This window comes from Oryzias melastigma, linkage group LG8, assembly GCF_002922805.2.
Source record: "Oryzias melastigma strain HK-1 linkage group LG8, ASM292280v2, whole genome shotgun sequence".
NCBI lineage: Eukaryota > Metazoa > Chordata > Actinopteri > Beloniformes > Adrianichthyidae > Oryzias > Oryzias melastigma.
In genome coordinates, this window is record NC_050519.1 from 17661511 (window position 1) to 17677635 (window position 16125).

The window sequence follows — 16125 nt, forward strand, 5'->3', positions numbered from 1 at the left end:
GAAATAAATCTGTTATAACAAGAATAAGAAAAGGTTGTAGATTCACTATGAAATTGGCCCATTAGTTGTCATTCACATATTAGTGTCAGATTTATTCTCCACATTTGACCTGGATTTGAACTCACGACCTTCCATCTTTTAGATTCTTAGAAAAAGTACAAAACTGAAGTATTTCTACAAAGCAAAATATTTTTGGCAATTTACATGGCATTCATTTTATCACAGCAATAATAAAAAGAGCATACTTTAATCTTGGATTTTAAGTTGGAAATGATTTTGGAATAATTATCTAACTGAGAGGGTGTCTTGAAAAATAAAAACACAGAAAACCAACTTTTCACACAAACATGTCAGAAAAGGTTCTTCTTAGTTTTGTTTGTTCAGGTCTGAAAGTCTGTGACTGTTTGGCAACCAATGAAAATGAGTCTGATTTTAGTCTGAAATGACTAACCAAGCAGAGCAAGTCACCACAACAAATATATGAGTGGCTCAACATTTATATATGTTCTCAGTTTTGTCTCTTGATACTTTCTGACTCAATTGAGAATATTTGGAGCTTTGACTGTATATGGAAAGAGAAACCAAATCCCGTGGACTTCTATAGAGATATGAACAGTTATTACTCGGTCATTGAAATGCTAAATGCTGTATACTTATTTGGTGCTTTACTTCCTTCCTTGAAGCACTTTTACAGTCACTATGGTGGCTAAGACTGTCGCCAACCTACAGCCACCAGGAGCAATGTAGGGTTCATAGTTGTCTGAATAACCAGTCTTGCTCTGCTACCTTTGTTAAGATGTTCTTGTTAATCATAATTTTTAACATTTTTTTTTCTGGAGTGCAAGTTATTCAAGTTGTAAACTGGCCAATCAGATCAGAAGCTTGTGGTCTCACTTTGAATGTCGGAAACGTTTGATTGACAGATTCTCCCGAGCATGCTTTCAAGCGAATTTTCAATTCAACTCGTATTGGCGAGAGTGGTTGCCATGGAAATGTAGACCTATACTGTCTCAGACCAGTCACTGCTTACTGAAGATTTCTGATTCCAACATGGCGACGTTAGTATCCCTCCCCCCAAACAAAGGCGACTGAATTGAATTCATTTGGTTAGAGCCATAACTAAACAATTTTCTATGGGTGACATCACACTCACTCTGTCCAGTTCTCATATACAGTCGATGATTTGAAGATGTGCTTGAAAACACCTGCAACAATTTGTCATGACAACTTTTTTTTTTTTTTCTACATTTTTTAATGTCAGCTTAATATACATAAATACCAGCTGACAGTTGAAAAGTTACATTAAATCAAAGAATATAAATACTGGAGTTGTAGCGTTAAATGGTTAATAAAGTAATCAACCCCAAAATTAGCGGTATCTATCTTTCACTATCTTGGTAAGGATGCTCCTGTCACCACCAGTGAAAATGTGTAAAAGAATTGCAGATATTTGACATTAAAGCTTCAGTTTATCATTATAACTGTTTCTTTTCAGGAGACGTTCTTATTCAGATCTCAGAGAACCAGCGGAGGCTGAACATGGAGCTGGAAGGAATGGTTTGTTGTCTTATTACAGCATTGATCTACTTTACATTTGCAGCGACTCGTCTCCATGTGTGTTTTCGCTTCCAGTTCTCCTGGTTCAATTCGGAGGTTCTTCAGAAGATGGAAACGAACGTTCGGCTGGATAGAAATTACCTATCAGTGAGTGAGAATCACACACATTTAATGGAACTTTTTAGTCTGATTGATCATGTTTGGTTTAATCATCACTTGGTTTGGTGGTTGGAGTTGAGCATGTGTGAAAGCGATTTGTCGACGGTTTAACTTGAATCCTCCCTCAGGACAGCCGGGTGAAATACGAGACGCTGGTCCATAACCAGGAGAGGCAGCTGAGAAGAGGAGCCAGTCAGGTTCATTTGCTCCTCCTTGTTTCTGCACAGCTGAATATTGACTGTATGTCTGTGTGCGTTACATCTGCTGCCTGCTCTGTCAATGATGTGCGCCCTCAGGACTTCAGTGAGTTCGAGCGCTTCCTCAGGGAGAGCCACGGCGAGGCTCTGAAGGAAGAGGAGCGGCGATTCCGCTTCCTGGCAGAGAAGCACAGCAGCCTGATGCAGTCCGCGGCCCAGCTTATGAACCGGGTACACATGTTACCATCCAATACCAGTCATATCTGATGTCTTATTGCCAGGAAATAACACTCTGGTTTACAATTTTGGTAAATATATAACTACGAATATATAACTTTAATTCACTAATAATATTTCTGAACTCTCTATTTATGACACCAATCCACTTCCATCATAAAAGATTACCATGACAACAGATTAAAACAATGCTTTCTAACATTAACCATGCTCTAATTATATCAATAGAGGCGGTTAATAAATAGTTATTAATTAACAAGCTAATGATTTATATTTCATTTTTTTAGTAATGATTAAAATTGATTTTATATTTATTTTGCTTAAACTGAAATCTAAACTAAAATCCCTGAAATTTATCCAAAACAATGTTAAGTTTAGAGTTTTCCCACAGTCATTGAACGTCACATATTCTACATGTAAAGATTAAAAATCAACAGGAAAACCAATAAGGAAATCATAAATAAGCTATTAAACAGTTTGAAGGGTTAAAGAAAGAGAGCTCAGTACCATTTATTTTATTTTATGAGACAAAAACTTTTATTACAAAATAATTGTCAATAACATTGTTAGAAAAAGCAAGAATTTAAGTAAAGTTGTAAATGTTTTATCTACATGTCTCATATGCACTCAAAAAATTGTATCCTTGAGATATGATGTTACACATTAATTCAATTTAATGTGTTTATGCAGACAATGGTTTATAAAAATATATTTTTCTGTTCTATTTTTACATCTTATTTTGTTGGAGCCCTTAATGAATTTCTCCCCGGGGGATTAATAAAGTATATTAATAAAGTATATTGATTGATTGATTGATTGATTATAGTTAGTAATACACTAATGTTGGTGTAATTGGAGCCAATTTTCCCAGTAGATTATTATTCAGAGAGTTTAGACCTTTGGGATCTATCAAGCTCTGGATATGACGACAAAAGAAAAAAATCACTCATACATTTTCCCTCAAATTAATAATTTGTGACCACAATTGAGTATTTTGTGCACACAAATTAGCATTCTGTGGCCACTAATTAGTAGTACTAGGAATTGATATAACTAAAATACGAAGTTGTGTGCACAAAATTCAAATTCTGAGGCAAAAAATGATCATTTGGACAAACAAAATACAAATTGTTGCCCAAAGTATCAAACTTTCTGCACACAAAATGGCAATAAAATGCAAAACTCATTTTTGTTCAAAAAATAATCATCCGTGTCCACAAAATTCAAATTTGTGCACAGAGAATGCCAAATTGTTCAAAGAAAATACAAATTTGTGCACAAAATGCTAATTTGTTCAAACAAAACGCCAATAAAATGCTAATTTGTGGGCACGAAATACTACACAGAATGCCAAATTGGGCCTCAAAATTCTAAATTGTGCACAGAAAATGTTAATTTGTGATCACAAAATGTTAATTTGTCCACACAAGATGCCAGATCAGCCACACAAAGTTTGAATTTTATTACCCAAAATACAAATTTATCTCCACAAATTCCAAAATGTGCACAGAAAATGCTAATTTGTGGGCACCAAACACCAATTGCTAATTGTTGTGCCCAAAAAAGGCTAGTAAAATGTTTACTTATGGCCAAAAAAATACTAATTTGTGGCCACAAACTATTAATCTGAGGGATCAATTTTATTTTTTGTTATGTTCAGTGCTTCATGAAGATCTGCAGGCCGAGTTGCTGCTGTGTGAACATGTCTCAGCTCATTCCAGTGGGCTGATGCTGCCCTCAAGTGATGGCAGTAAAACAATGCAAACATCAGCTGTTCCGCTTAAACCAGCCAGTACTATTCAAGCAGACAGTTTCTAATGACAGAATAGTGAATAAAAAAACTGTAACTGTTGAGAATGAAAGAGGAAGATGTCCTAGCAATTATTTTGAAAGATCTTTAATTTTTATATTTCATCTTTTTTAGATCAACACAGCTGAAATATATATATTAAAAAAACAAACATTTTTTGTAGGTTGTAAATAAAATGTGGATTGTTTGTTTGTGTTGCAGACTGGAGGAAACCTCCAGCACCGAGCTGAAGCTTGGACAGAGGACATCAGCGTCACCAGACAGCCGGAGATCAGGAGGCCCGCCTCAGTGGGGAGAACGGTGCGTTCAGTGCCAAAACAGAAAACACTAAATGTAATATCTATGCAGATCTGGAACACAAATCTCTTTATGCTGCAAATATATTGCTGCTGGGAAATTCTGATCTGATTTAGAAAAAATGAAAAGTTTTATTAAAAATCTTTTAAATCCAATCAGTTCTTTGAAAACATTGTTTTGAAGCTGTGGGATAAAACCTATTTTTCTATTTATACCAACATATGTATTAGATCATGAAAGTAGAGGTGGAGGCAGGCAGTAAATTACTGCCCTCTAGTGGCTAAAGACTTATCCAATTTGAAGTGGGAAGAGTTTCACCTTTGCTTGACATAACATCACAGGAATCCTTCAGAGATGGACTGAGGAGATATTTGAAAATCTAAAAGCATCAGATTTCATTCAGGAAGCCTGAGCTCCACATGTTTGTGCGATAGATTCAACTTTTGGTTCAGGCTTTTCTGGCCAAAGCTCCCCTCACATGTGCTGCCGTGAGCCTTGATGTTCATGAATGTGTTTACAGTGTAAAATGAAAAACTTTTGAGGAATAAGAAGTATTTCTGCAAATCTGAAAAAAGATTTTCCTCTAGATTGTGGAAGTCAATCTGAGATCATTCCACAAGTTGTGACCCCGACTCAACCTGAAGCAAACACACATTTTTGAATGCAAAATACAGGAAAAAAAGTCATTCAGTTTGAACTTTTCTTTGTTTTGCTTAACTAATGTTGATGTGAGGTGGAAAAGTTTAGAGGAAAACAATTCATATATATACATTTTTTATCTGTCAGATTTGAACTCTCATGTGGATCTATTGTGTGTGATTATAGATACACATTAGCCATGTTAGCAGCGTTAGCCGCGTTAGCCTCGTTAGCGTACTCGCAACACCTGTAACTCCAACTTTGTTTGCAACATTTAAAAAAACAGACTGATACTGCTGAAATAAGCATCACTATGTCTATACTAACGTCTACCTTTGTTAGTAGCACGTAAAAAAACACAATCCAACACCAGTACATGCTAGCTACGTTAGCATAATACCTGTAACTACCAACCTCATTTGCAACTTGCAAAAACACCAGACTGACACCAGTAAAGCAAACGTTCCCGTGACTACACTAACTTCCAAACTTGTTAATAATATATTTAAAAAAAAAAAAAAACAGTCCTACACTGCTACATGCTATCTGCATTAGCATATTCACAGTAACACCCACTCTGACAGAACGCCGTGTAGATCTCAAAATGGTTTTGACATCAGTAAACATTCATTAATTTATTTTTTGTCATTTTTTGGACAAAATTAAGGCTGTGAAGTGCACCTTATAATGTGGAAAAATACTCCAATCAATTGATAAAAGTTTCAAAAAACCCACACTAGTTAAAACATAACATGATATGATCACGTGTGCATTAAATTCACAAAATAAAGTCCAATTTTAAACGTGTTTTTGCAGTTTTCCTGGCAGCCAACTTCAGATAAATACATCTATCATAGCAAAGGCCTGTGGATACATTTTATTTTGTAGTTTGATGGTAAAAATAGAGAGAAATAAAAGTTAACACTATTGCTTGAGGCAGAAACACAAAGTGACCTTAAAGGTAAGACCTAAGAAGAGGGGAGGAAAATTTGGTGATGAGTTTTCTTCTTTATTTTTTGACGGACCGATAATCATGTGGTCTTATGTTTCTATTTACTGTGAATGATATATAATTTTATCCAATGATAAATCCTGAAATGTTTGTGCATGGGAGGGGAGTTTCATAATTGGAATTTTCAACATCACTGATTTGTGACATTAAATCTCACCGTTTGTTTTTATTCCCATATGTCAAGTTATGAAAGCTCTAATATGACAGTAAAAAAAAAACAAAAAAAAAACAATGGTGCATGAAAAGTACAATTCAAATGTTTGAAACTGTGAAGGTTTTCAATCGATCAGGGAGAAATTGGATTAAAGTTGTTGATATATGGTCTAAAAACGGCACAAAATTGTTAAGCCTAGTCAGAAAGTGTAACAGGAACATTTTTGGAGACATTATATGGAGAGAAAATAGTCTCACCCCAATTTGTGTGCGAATAATTCTTGATTTGTGAGTATCCTTACTCACACAGACACTGCAGGGAAAGCACAGTCCCGAGGCAGCAATGACAATAGAGAAACTTTAGTGAAGACTGCTTTAAAAATGCTTATTTAGACTTTTTTATTCTAATTATCAGGGATAATCACATAAAGTGGGAAAAATGTCAAGTTTTTCAGAATCTGAGTTCAAAGCAGCTGATAAGAAACCTCTGATGACCCAGCATTCTAGCAGCATTTAAACGCATCACTTATGCACAAATCTTGAAGATGTGAAAAGAATCTCACCTCAGATTTGTGCGTAAATGAAATTTGCGTGTAATTTTAAAGATTGGCGTTAGTAATTAGTTTCAAGTTGTTGTAATTTTAATTTGTGCATGTGTAAATTGTATTTTTTTTAATTTCGTAATTTTTGTACTTACGCACAAAAAGTATTGTATGAGTTACAAATCAAGAATACGCACGCACAAATCTGGGTGAGTCTATATTCTCTCCATACATTCAGCATTAAACTGAACATTAACCTGATAAATGTTTGTTAAATGTTAACAGGACGGAATGAAAATGAAGGAGGACAACTTTATAAAGGGCCGAGATGAGGAGCCGCTTGGCAACATCCCATCAAGAGGTGTGTTTTTAACGGCAAACATCACTTCCCAGTCTTTTAATTATGATTATCCTGTTTTTGGCCAAAATTCACAACAATTTGAATAAGGAAACACTCAGAAATACAGATTTAATCTAAATTTTCTTTATATACGTCCTCCATCATGAGAAAAATGTCACAAGAACATAGTTAAAAACACACGAAAAAAATCATTGGAGACGGTCTTTAAAAGAAATGACAACAAATGAGTCCTTTTAGCCTTTTAACAAAGTTCTCTTTGTTCGTTGTACAAATTAATGTGCTCTTATCCTCATCCTTTTCACTTTCTAAATTATTCACAGTCCATCGAGACTTCATCAGAGCTCTTCCTGCTTTACTCCACATAGTCGCATCCATACAGGCTCTATAAAACCATTTGGCTTGTTTTCATTAGGTGTAAAAATAGACCCTAGAATGGCGTATTCACAGCTGACAATAAAAATAACATCTTTTTAATTAAATTCCACTTTTTCCCCCCTGAAACATTCCAAGCAGCAGGATGGTTGAGCGTCGCTGCCAAACTGAGCGAGAAAACAACCAAATGAACGGCCTCCCCTGCTGCTGCGGCAGAAAAAACCCACATTTCCAAGTCTGCCTTTCGTTATGAAAGCCTGGATGAATACCAAAATGAATATTAATGCATTGTAATGTAATCACTGTAATTACAGCACAATTAGAAACCGTTTCGTGTCGCTGGCAGGTTCTGATGAGCCTCGTCGTGCAGGTTTTCAAACTTCTCACCTGTGGGTTTCCTTCCAGCTCCGTCTCCACAGGGAAGCGTTTCTCGCCTCCGACTGGACTCCACAGGAGGCGCCGCTGGTGAAAGAACCATGAGGGCTAAGGTGGCGTACCGCCCCACTGATGTTAACCCCAGTATGCTGACCTTCAGCAAGGGAGAGCGAGTCATCGTGATGAGCCAGCAGCCCAAAAACGGCTGGCTGTACGGACGGAACGACAACGGGTCACGGTGAGAAAGAATTAGTTGATAAAACAACACTTTGTCGTCTAATAATATTTTTTTTATATTAACCTTTATTTTCAGTAAGGGATGGTTTCCAGCTGCCTTTGTGGAACCAGCGATTCCTCCTGAAAGTCCCATGAGCTCTCGGTAAACATCCAAACACAACACTCAGTGGTTAAAAAACATAAATCTGTTGGTTTTAACTCCTAAAATCAAAACACTAATTCAAATTTCCTCTTTAGCATCTCTCTTGAATGATTAAGAGTGTTTGGTGTCATTGTCCCGAGGCTGTCTCTATTGTTTTTGGGTTTAGTTTAAAAAAAGGGTCAGCATGAAACTCAGGCAGGAAATAGTAAAAATGAACTACTTAAAGTATTTGGGTGACCCGTAGCTGTGAGGAAAACTATAATATTACTGTCTGTGGTCGCTCACCAAAAGATTAAATGTATAAAGTAAAGAATGGCCCAACGGAAGGAGAGATCTGAATCCTTAGACCATTTAAGACTAAATGTGCTTAACGTATTTGTAAAGTTCTAATTGTGTAGTGGTTAGCTCTCTCGCCTCACAGCTTTGACTGAAAACTTCTCCTCGTGGCTTTTGTCCGCTTCCCACACAGACAAAGACATGCCTCATAGGTTAATGACTACATTGTCCCTGTGCCACAGATGTGAGCGTGTGGTTGTTTGGTCCTGCAGCGGACCGGCGTTCAGGGTGTATCCCGCTTTCCCCCAAAAAAAGCTGGGATAGGCTCCAGCAACCTTGTGACCTCCTAAAGGGATTCAGTGGGTTAAAAAAATGGATGGAAGTCAATCATTTACATGAACTGAGATGATCAAAACAAGGTTGTTACCTCAGGTTCCAACATAATGAACTGATGCAGTCGCCATTTTTCCGCGGATCAGATATCGCCTGATTTCCTCATTTTGGGACCAGCCGGCATTAGCAAGCAGTGATTGGATCTGAATCTGTCAATCAAACGCTTTGAACGTTTGAGGTGGGACTAGCGGGCTCCACATGATCTTATTGAGACATCTGATTGGTCAGTTTATAACTTGACTAACTTGTGATAAAGAAAATACATCAATAAAAAAATTAGGTTTAGCAAGAATATGTTAAAACGGTCAAGAAGATGAATGAATGTTGAAAGAGCAAAAATGGTTATTCTGACAAACAGAATGACTGAGTAATAGCTGTTTATTTCTGAAGAGAAGTCCATAGGATTTTGGCTTTTGGGTACTTTCTATTTGGAATGCGGGGGTGGGGGGGTGATCAGTCCAGTTCTCTCTATGTACTGTCTATGATGACAATTCACAATCAAAACCACCTGAAGTCAAGAAGGGCCTTTTTAACCCTTTAACACTGGAGATGTCACCAGCGAGGTTAAAATATCACATGTATGGAGAGAAAATAGACTCACTGGATTTGTGTGTAATTCTTGATTTCTACCTGATTGTGTGTAACTTTGGATTAGTGTGTGCGTAATTCTTGATTCGTAACTCATACAATATAGTTTGTGCATAAGTGCTCACTTGCAATCGCGCATTCACATGTAAAAAAATGACAAAAAACTACAATTTACACATGCACAACTTTAAACTACAACAGCATTTTGCATATCTATTAAAAATGTGAAGTCTTCACCAGATACCATTAATAATCTGAGCGACTGATGAGAAAACTCTGATGACCCAGCATTCTAGCAGCATTTATCCCTCATGCTCTCTCATGGGTCCAGATGACCCCACCCTTACATTGACGTGTGATCCCCCCATGACAAAGTGGACAGGATTTTATGTCTGCCATGAACACCAGTGAAGATAAAAAATCCTTGAAAAAAAAGTTCAATGCACTGTCTTATGGGGTCCAGATGACCCTACTGTTAATGTAAACATGCCTAGGATAGCACAAGGATTACACGCATGACTTACAGATGAATCTTGGAGACATTAGCAGAGTCTTAAATCAGATTTGTGCATAAATGCTGTCCAAAGGTTTTGCGGTTTTTGCGTGTAGTTAGTTTCAAGCTGCTGTAGTTTAAAGTTGTGCATGTGTAAATCATATTTTTTATTATTTTGTAGTTTGTAATTTTTGCATGTGTGAAAACACAATTGCTAGTTCACACAGTTACACTCAAAACGTATTGCATGAGTTACAAATCAAGAATTTGGACACACAAATACACTGAGTCTATTTTCTCTCCATACAAAAGCTCTTTGACACATATAACTCTTTGACCGTTTACGTGGTCAACGTGAATTATGTTGATTCTACTGTTAAATGTTGGATATCAACACAAAGCTGATTTTCTCTGCTTCTGAATCTCCTCAGAGTACGTTATTTGCGTTAACGGTTGAAGAGTTACAGTGATCAAAGGAACGTCAACCCTGGAGCTAGAGCTCTGGAGTAAAAAGTAGCATAAGGAAGCAGCAGCTGTGTTTCCTGTAAAGCATGCCTATACTTTGGCCTTCAGGTTCTTTTTCTGTAAACAAGAAACCCTTAAACATAAACGTCTGTAGTTCTCACACGAAAGATTTAACCCTTTCATGCCCAAATGAAAAATATTCTTTCATTTTTTTCCATTTAAGGTAAATTTAATGGCAAATTGGTGGCATGAAAGATTTAATTCAAGAAAAGCAACTTTAGGACTTGAACTCTTGAGATACATTTTACATTTGAATGAAACAAAGCCAACAGTTCTTCTGCATGATTCCAGTAACTCCACCATACGAGGAAGCAACATCAGCTTAAACAGTTTGCCACCAGCCAGCAACCAGGGTGGAGCAGCCCCTCCACCTCCACCGCCACCACCACCACCTCAGTCTTTACCTGCAAGTCCGTCGCCACAGAGTCAGCCAAGCACCGTCAAGAGAGCACCCGAGTCTCAACCAGAAAACAAGGTACGACAAAAACCCACTGACCGGACAATAACCTGGTCTGAGAGAAGCTTCCTCCAGTCTGTGTGGACATACTGAAGAAAACATCCTGTCTTAATTTTCAAAGGTTTATGTTCATGAGTTCCCAGAGACGTGTTGTAGCAGCTTTTATTTGACAACTCTGACACCGACTTTTGTGTTGTGTTGGCTTGTAGACGTAAAAAAAAAAAAAAATCAGATCCGACCACCTGTTTCTTCAAGGATTTAGAACAAAACACAACAAAAGAAACATCTTGTGTTTCTTTTTCCATGCAGAAGAACACAACAACAAACCAAAGAGGTGGTAGATTTTCTGGAATAAAATCATAGAGAGTTACGGCAAAAATGTACACATAATACAGAATATGTCTTCCTCTGGAATGAAGGGATTTTCAGGCTGTGAAAAAGAATTAGAAAATCCTAGTAAGATATTATCTAATCCTTTGTTCACACTGGTTCCTGAACAGCCTTTTAACACATGGTGTTCTAAACAAGACTAACGCATGTTCTTACAGTTTGGAGAGAAAAATCTGGTAAATCTGGTAAATATTACTCCAAGCTTTTTCTTTCACAGCTCTTTTCCAATAGACAAATGACTTTGTGTCGTATAATTCCGTCCGGACACAACCCACAATTATGCATTTCTCCTTTTGTGATAAATTCTCCAACGCTTCCATGGATATTGCACATTTGTCCATCAGATCCACTGCGGCAAGGTGCTGTTCACAATGACACCTCAGCCTTTGTTCTGGTGGATGCAAGGCGGATGCTCCAGTTGCTGATAAGTGTGAGGACTGTGTACATCTGTGTGTCAGTTTGAGACTCTCCTCTGAACCTTTAGGGAGATTTCACACTGAGGCTTGTGCTCAGAGAGCAAGTTCTGACATGTGTGAATAGATTAAAATATCACTTTGCGTTTTTTTTCATGAGAAATTAACATAATAATACACTTCAACTTCAACAAAAGCTGATTTTGCATGATTTAGGCCCTTAAACTTCACTGTGAACTAGTACAGTCTGCAGCATCTGAAAGTGTTGACTCACCTGAAAGTGAACTCTGATTCGATTCACTACAGTGGGATTACAAAGAGCCAACAGGAAACTCAAAAGACTTACATTTATGAAACTGAAAAAAAAAACACATTTTAGAACATTTTTACTCCAAGTAACCAGAGTTTAGGGTTCAGGTGAACTTTCATTTTTGAAATGACGATTGTGCTCCAGTTGCCAGTGGACCTTGGTGCGGTTCGATTAAAACAGAAATCTAAAGAAATGTAAATGTAGTTTTTTGTAAAAGAAAATGAGCTTATTCAGCACATTCTCACTCCCATCTCGTCACGTACTGATGTTTGGTTAAGGTCTTCTCCTCGTCACGTTTTGGGGGTCAAAACTCGTCGTTTTCTGATGTGACTGTTTGTTTAAATCACGTTTCATCAACCTCCAGGGCAAGAACCGGTCCAGTACCAGGATGTGGAGCAGACCAGTACCCTAACACCATACTGGTACCGTAACCGGTACCGCATCTCGTAACATGTCCAGTGTGGGGTTAGGGTGCTAGTTTCGGGTTTGGGTACCGGTTCTAGACTTTTCCTGAGGACCAGTCCATGTCCAGTACCGCATCTGGTACCGTGTCCCAAAGGTTGCGATTCATGACCTGGCCCGATTTGCGTTGGGTACCGTGTCTGATACTGAGTCAGGTCTGGTACCGTGTCCAGAGCCACGTCGGGTACTGGGTTAGAGTACTGGTACTGGGTTTGGTTACCAGGGCTGGAGACGTCCTGATGATCAGTCCACGTCCAGTACCGCATCCTATGCTGTGTCTCAAGGGTTGCGATTCACATCCGGGCCCGGTTCACGTTGGGGACCATGTCTGATACCGGGTCGGGTCTGGTAGCGCTTCCGGTGCAACGTCTGGTGCTGGGTTTGGTTACTGGTCCTGGATGCGTTCTGAGGACCAGCCCAGGTCGGGTACCACATCCGAGTCCTGTTCGTGTTGGGTACCACGTCTGATACCGGGTTGTGTCCAGTACCGCATCTAGTACCGTGTCTGGTATCATGTCTGGTGCCACGTCAAGTGCCGGGTTAGGGTACAGGTACCAGGTAACGTGACCAGTACAGACTGTATCCTGAGGACCAGTCCATGTGCAGTACCGGTACCACGTCCTGACAGTTGACCCTTGATTCTACGAACAGCCAGCACATCAAAAATCGACGAGTTGGGGAAACCCAAATCATCAGAAAGTGACGCTGAGGGGTCTTCAACCAAACCTCAACATGTGACGACCGGCGGATGAGAATGTGTCGGCTTATTGAAAACTAGAGTCAAGTGGATTCATTCTCTTATTGGCCAGAGCCCGTTTGGACCCAAAGAATCAGTTGTTGCATCTGCATGAATGCTTTGCTCAAACATAAAGCAGATTGAATCAAAGCTGTTCCTTCGTTTGAACTCATGATCTCAGTGTGAAAACGCCCCGACTGTCAACTCCTGTACAACTCAACTCCCTCTGAGCTGCTGCATGACCGTAGAAGTGAGAGGTTGAATACTGTATGAGTGCTTTGAACACATCCATGATTCTGTCATGAGTTTGGGACAGAATTGATGGATTTGGTTTTTGAATCTATCATTTTTTCTTAAATCAGCTCCCTCCTTTAGTTTCATTCATTCCAGCTTTTTCTCTCAGCAGAGACCACAAGTTCAGGATTCTCGACCCGAGCTCTTCCCAAGGTGAGTTTCCTGTTATTCACTCAAGACAATCACCGGCACACAAAAGGTCACAACAAAAGCTGATAATGCTGCTTTAATCAGGGCAGAATTGCTTCCCTTTATCAGAGTTTAGAGTGCTGTCAGGAGGCTTTGGACTGCGACTGTCACGCTCACTTCAGACGAGCAATTACAGCGCAGTTCAGGTTCAATTCTGAGCTTTTAACGAGGCTTCATGAGTGTTTTTGTTTTCTGATTTTTGTTCTCGTTTCTTCCGTTTGCAGGGGTACCAACCCGTTTGCAACGGTGAAGCTGAAACCCACGTCCACCAACGACAGATCAGCTCCACGCCTCTATCGCCGGTGACGAGTCAACCGCTCCGCATTCAGCTTTTACTCTCCTTTAAAAAATGGATCAGGACTTTGTAAAGAGTTTTAAATAATCCTTCACAAGATGGCCACTATGAGACCTTTAGAACAATAGTTTTAGAAAAATACAAGCTTTCTTAGTGATTTCTAAATGACCCCCTCTGATGAAAGTGATGTTTCTGACATGTTCTTGTGGCATTTTTCTGATTTTGGAGGACATATTTGAAGAAAATTAAGCTTTAACTTGAGTATTTCTTTATTTAAATCAATGTGAACTCCACCCACTGCTGAAATTCATTACTGGAGTTGCAGATCATGAAGTGAGACTTAAATGGTTTGACCAATCACGAAATTCAACTGTAATACCTAGTTTCAACCAGTAGGGGGCAGCAGTTTTTGACTATATTTTCCTGTTTATTTTAATTTATCAAAAATGTGGCAATGACCAATCAACAGCCAAAAAAAGGTGATTTAGCGTTTGGTTACCTTTTAAGAAAAAGAATCATGTTTGTACTGTAGAAAACTAAATGGGCGGGGCATAAGCTTCCTGCTCCGCCCCATTCTGATGCATTCATGCCTTGTCGGTTCCAAAATTGTTCGTTGCACCGGTAATGTTAGGTTGGGGGTGTGACTGGCTGTAAGCTAGCGGGAAAGAGCGTCAATAGATGGGTGATGGGAAAAGGGGCGGGGTTGCTTGCTAATGAACTCTGTAGAAAGTATGTCCTAAAAAAATGTTTTCAGCTAAAAGCAGCATAATTATAATTAAAAAAACAGTAGAAATGATTTTGAATTAGATTAAAAGTTGATTGGTGTGGGACTTTAACCCTTTAACACCTGGACACCTAAACACAAAATCTTTAACATACTGAAATGTTTCAATCGTGAACACTATCAATGTAATTCCAGTAGATTGTGAAGGAGAAAAGCGGCTTGACGAGCCGCTTTTCTCCTTCACAATCTACTGGAATTACATTGATTGATGCATAGTAATTAAAAATTTACAGTAAATCAAAGAACATAAACACTGGAGCTCAGGTGTTAAAGGGTTAAACATTAATTTCCTGCTCTTGATTTAAACATTTTCACCATAAAAACATGTATATGAGGAAACGTGAGGACGTTTTGCACTGTGTGCAGCTCAAACAGCGGATCTGAGAGCATGTTGAAGCCACAGAGTGACGTCATCTGAAGCTCAGGGAGAAATACTGGAACTTCTTTAATGATCCTCCCTGTTTTTCAGCCTCTTTTCTTCTTTTTTCTTACACTTCCTGAAGTTATCTATTAGCAGAAACATTACTTGTAAATGTAAAAAAAGGATTACTTTACCTGAGGCTGAACATATTCCTTGAAGACTTTGTAAGGAGATTATTTTTTAGGCAGGTGGGGCATTAATTATGCAATGTATTAAAACATAATGAGATGCTGTCTTCCTAGTATTTGTTTTAACCTAAAAAGGCTTCTCCAGCTGCACTAGTTTCTAATTTATGGTTAAATAGTGATGGAAATTCTGGAATACATTCACGTTTTTTTTAAAACAAATTAAAATTATTAGACTTTTATGTCACACGATCCAATTAAATGACTGAAAAATGACAGAAATTGAAAGAAAAAAAGGATTTAACGTTTTGAACATTTTTTTGTATCTGCTCTGAAGTGAAAAAATTGTCATTGCTAAATCTTTGTAATCTTTTCTGTAACATATTTTGCAGATATATATATCATAAAAGTGTTATAATAAAATCCGCTGAAAATAAAATGTGTTTTCCTTGATGTGTAATGGCTGTTTTCTTTCTTTTTTTACACTAACGTTTACAGAAAACAACCAGATTAATCATATATTCTGAAGATTAATTACATCTGGTTTTATGTCATCAATTTTACCAAATTACTTTTATTGATTGTGGAGAAAAACAACAAATATTCATTATAAAGTGAGACTAACAGTACTCGGCCACACCTTTAGGGGGCGCTCTTTGAGGAATAAGTGTTGTTATACTGTAGCAGACTAACACACCTATCTATGTGTAGGTGTGCGTATGTGTGTGTTTATGTATGTGTGAAGGTGTGTGCCTTTACATGCATGTGTGTTGGGGTTTGTGTAGTTTGTGTGTGTGTGTCTTTTGGTTTTTGAAATTGTTAAATGTTTTCTATGAAGCACTTTCAGCTAAATTAGTCGTAAAAGGGCTAAACAAATAACGTTT

General features: G+C 38.1%; 1 protein-coding gene across 2 annotated transcripts in view; it reads left to right on the forward strand.

Moving 5' to 3' along the window:
- Positions 1-14844, forward strand: part of baiap2l2a (BAR/IMD domain containing adaptor protein 2 like 2a) — a 16561-nt gene extending 1717 nt beyond the window's left edge. The window contains exons 4-14 of one of the 2 annotated variants that reach the window (XM_024271404.2): positions 1496-1557; positions 1633-1704; positions 1845-1913; positions 2013-2144; positions 4162-4260; positions 6889-6964; positions 7742-7949; positions 8025-8090; positions 10657-10840; positions 13540-13580; positions 13841-14844. In XM_024271404.2, the coding sequence (XP_024127172.1) occupies positions 1496-1557; positions 1633-1704; positions 1845-1913; positions 2013-2144; positions 4162-4260; positions 6889-6964; positions 7742-7949; positions 8025-8090; positions 10657-10840; positions 13540-13580; positions 13841-13922 (1091 nt within the window). In that variant the 3' untranslated portion in view covers positions 13923-14844. Of the gene's footprint in view, positions 1-1495; positions 1558-1632; positions 1705-1844; positions 1914-2012; positions 2145-4161; positions 4261-6888; positions 6965-7741; positions 7950-8024; positions 8091-10656; positions 10841-13536; positions 13581-13840 lie in introns of both variants that reach the window. The other variant, XM_024271403.2, reaches the window with a different exon arrangement.
- The last annotated feature ends 1281 nt before the right edge of the window (positions 14845-16125 follow it).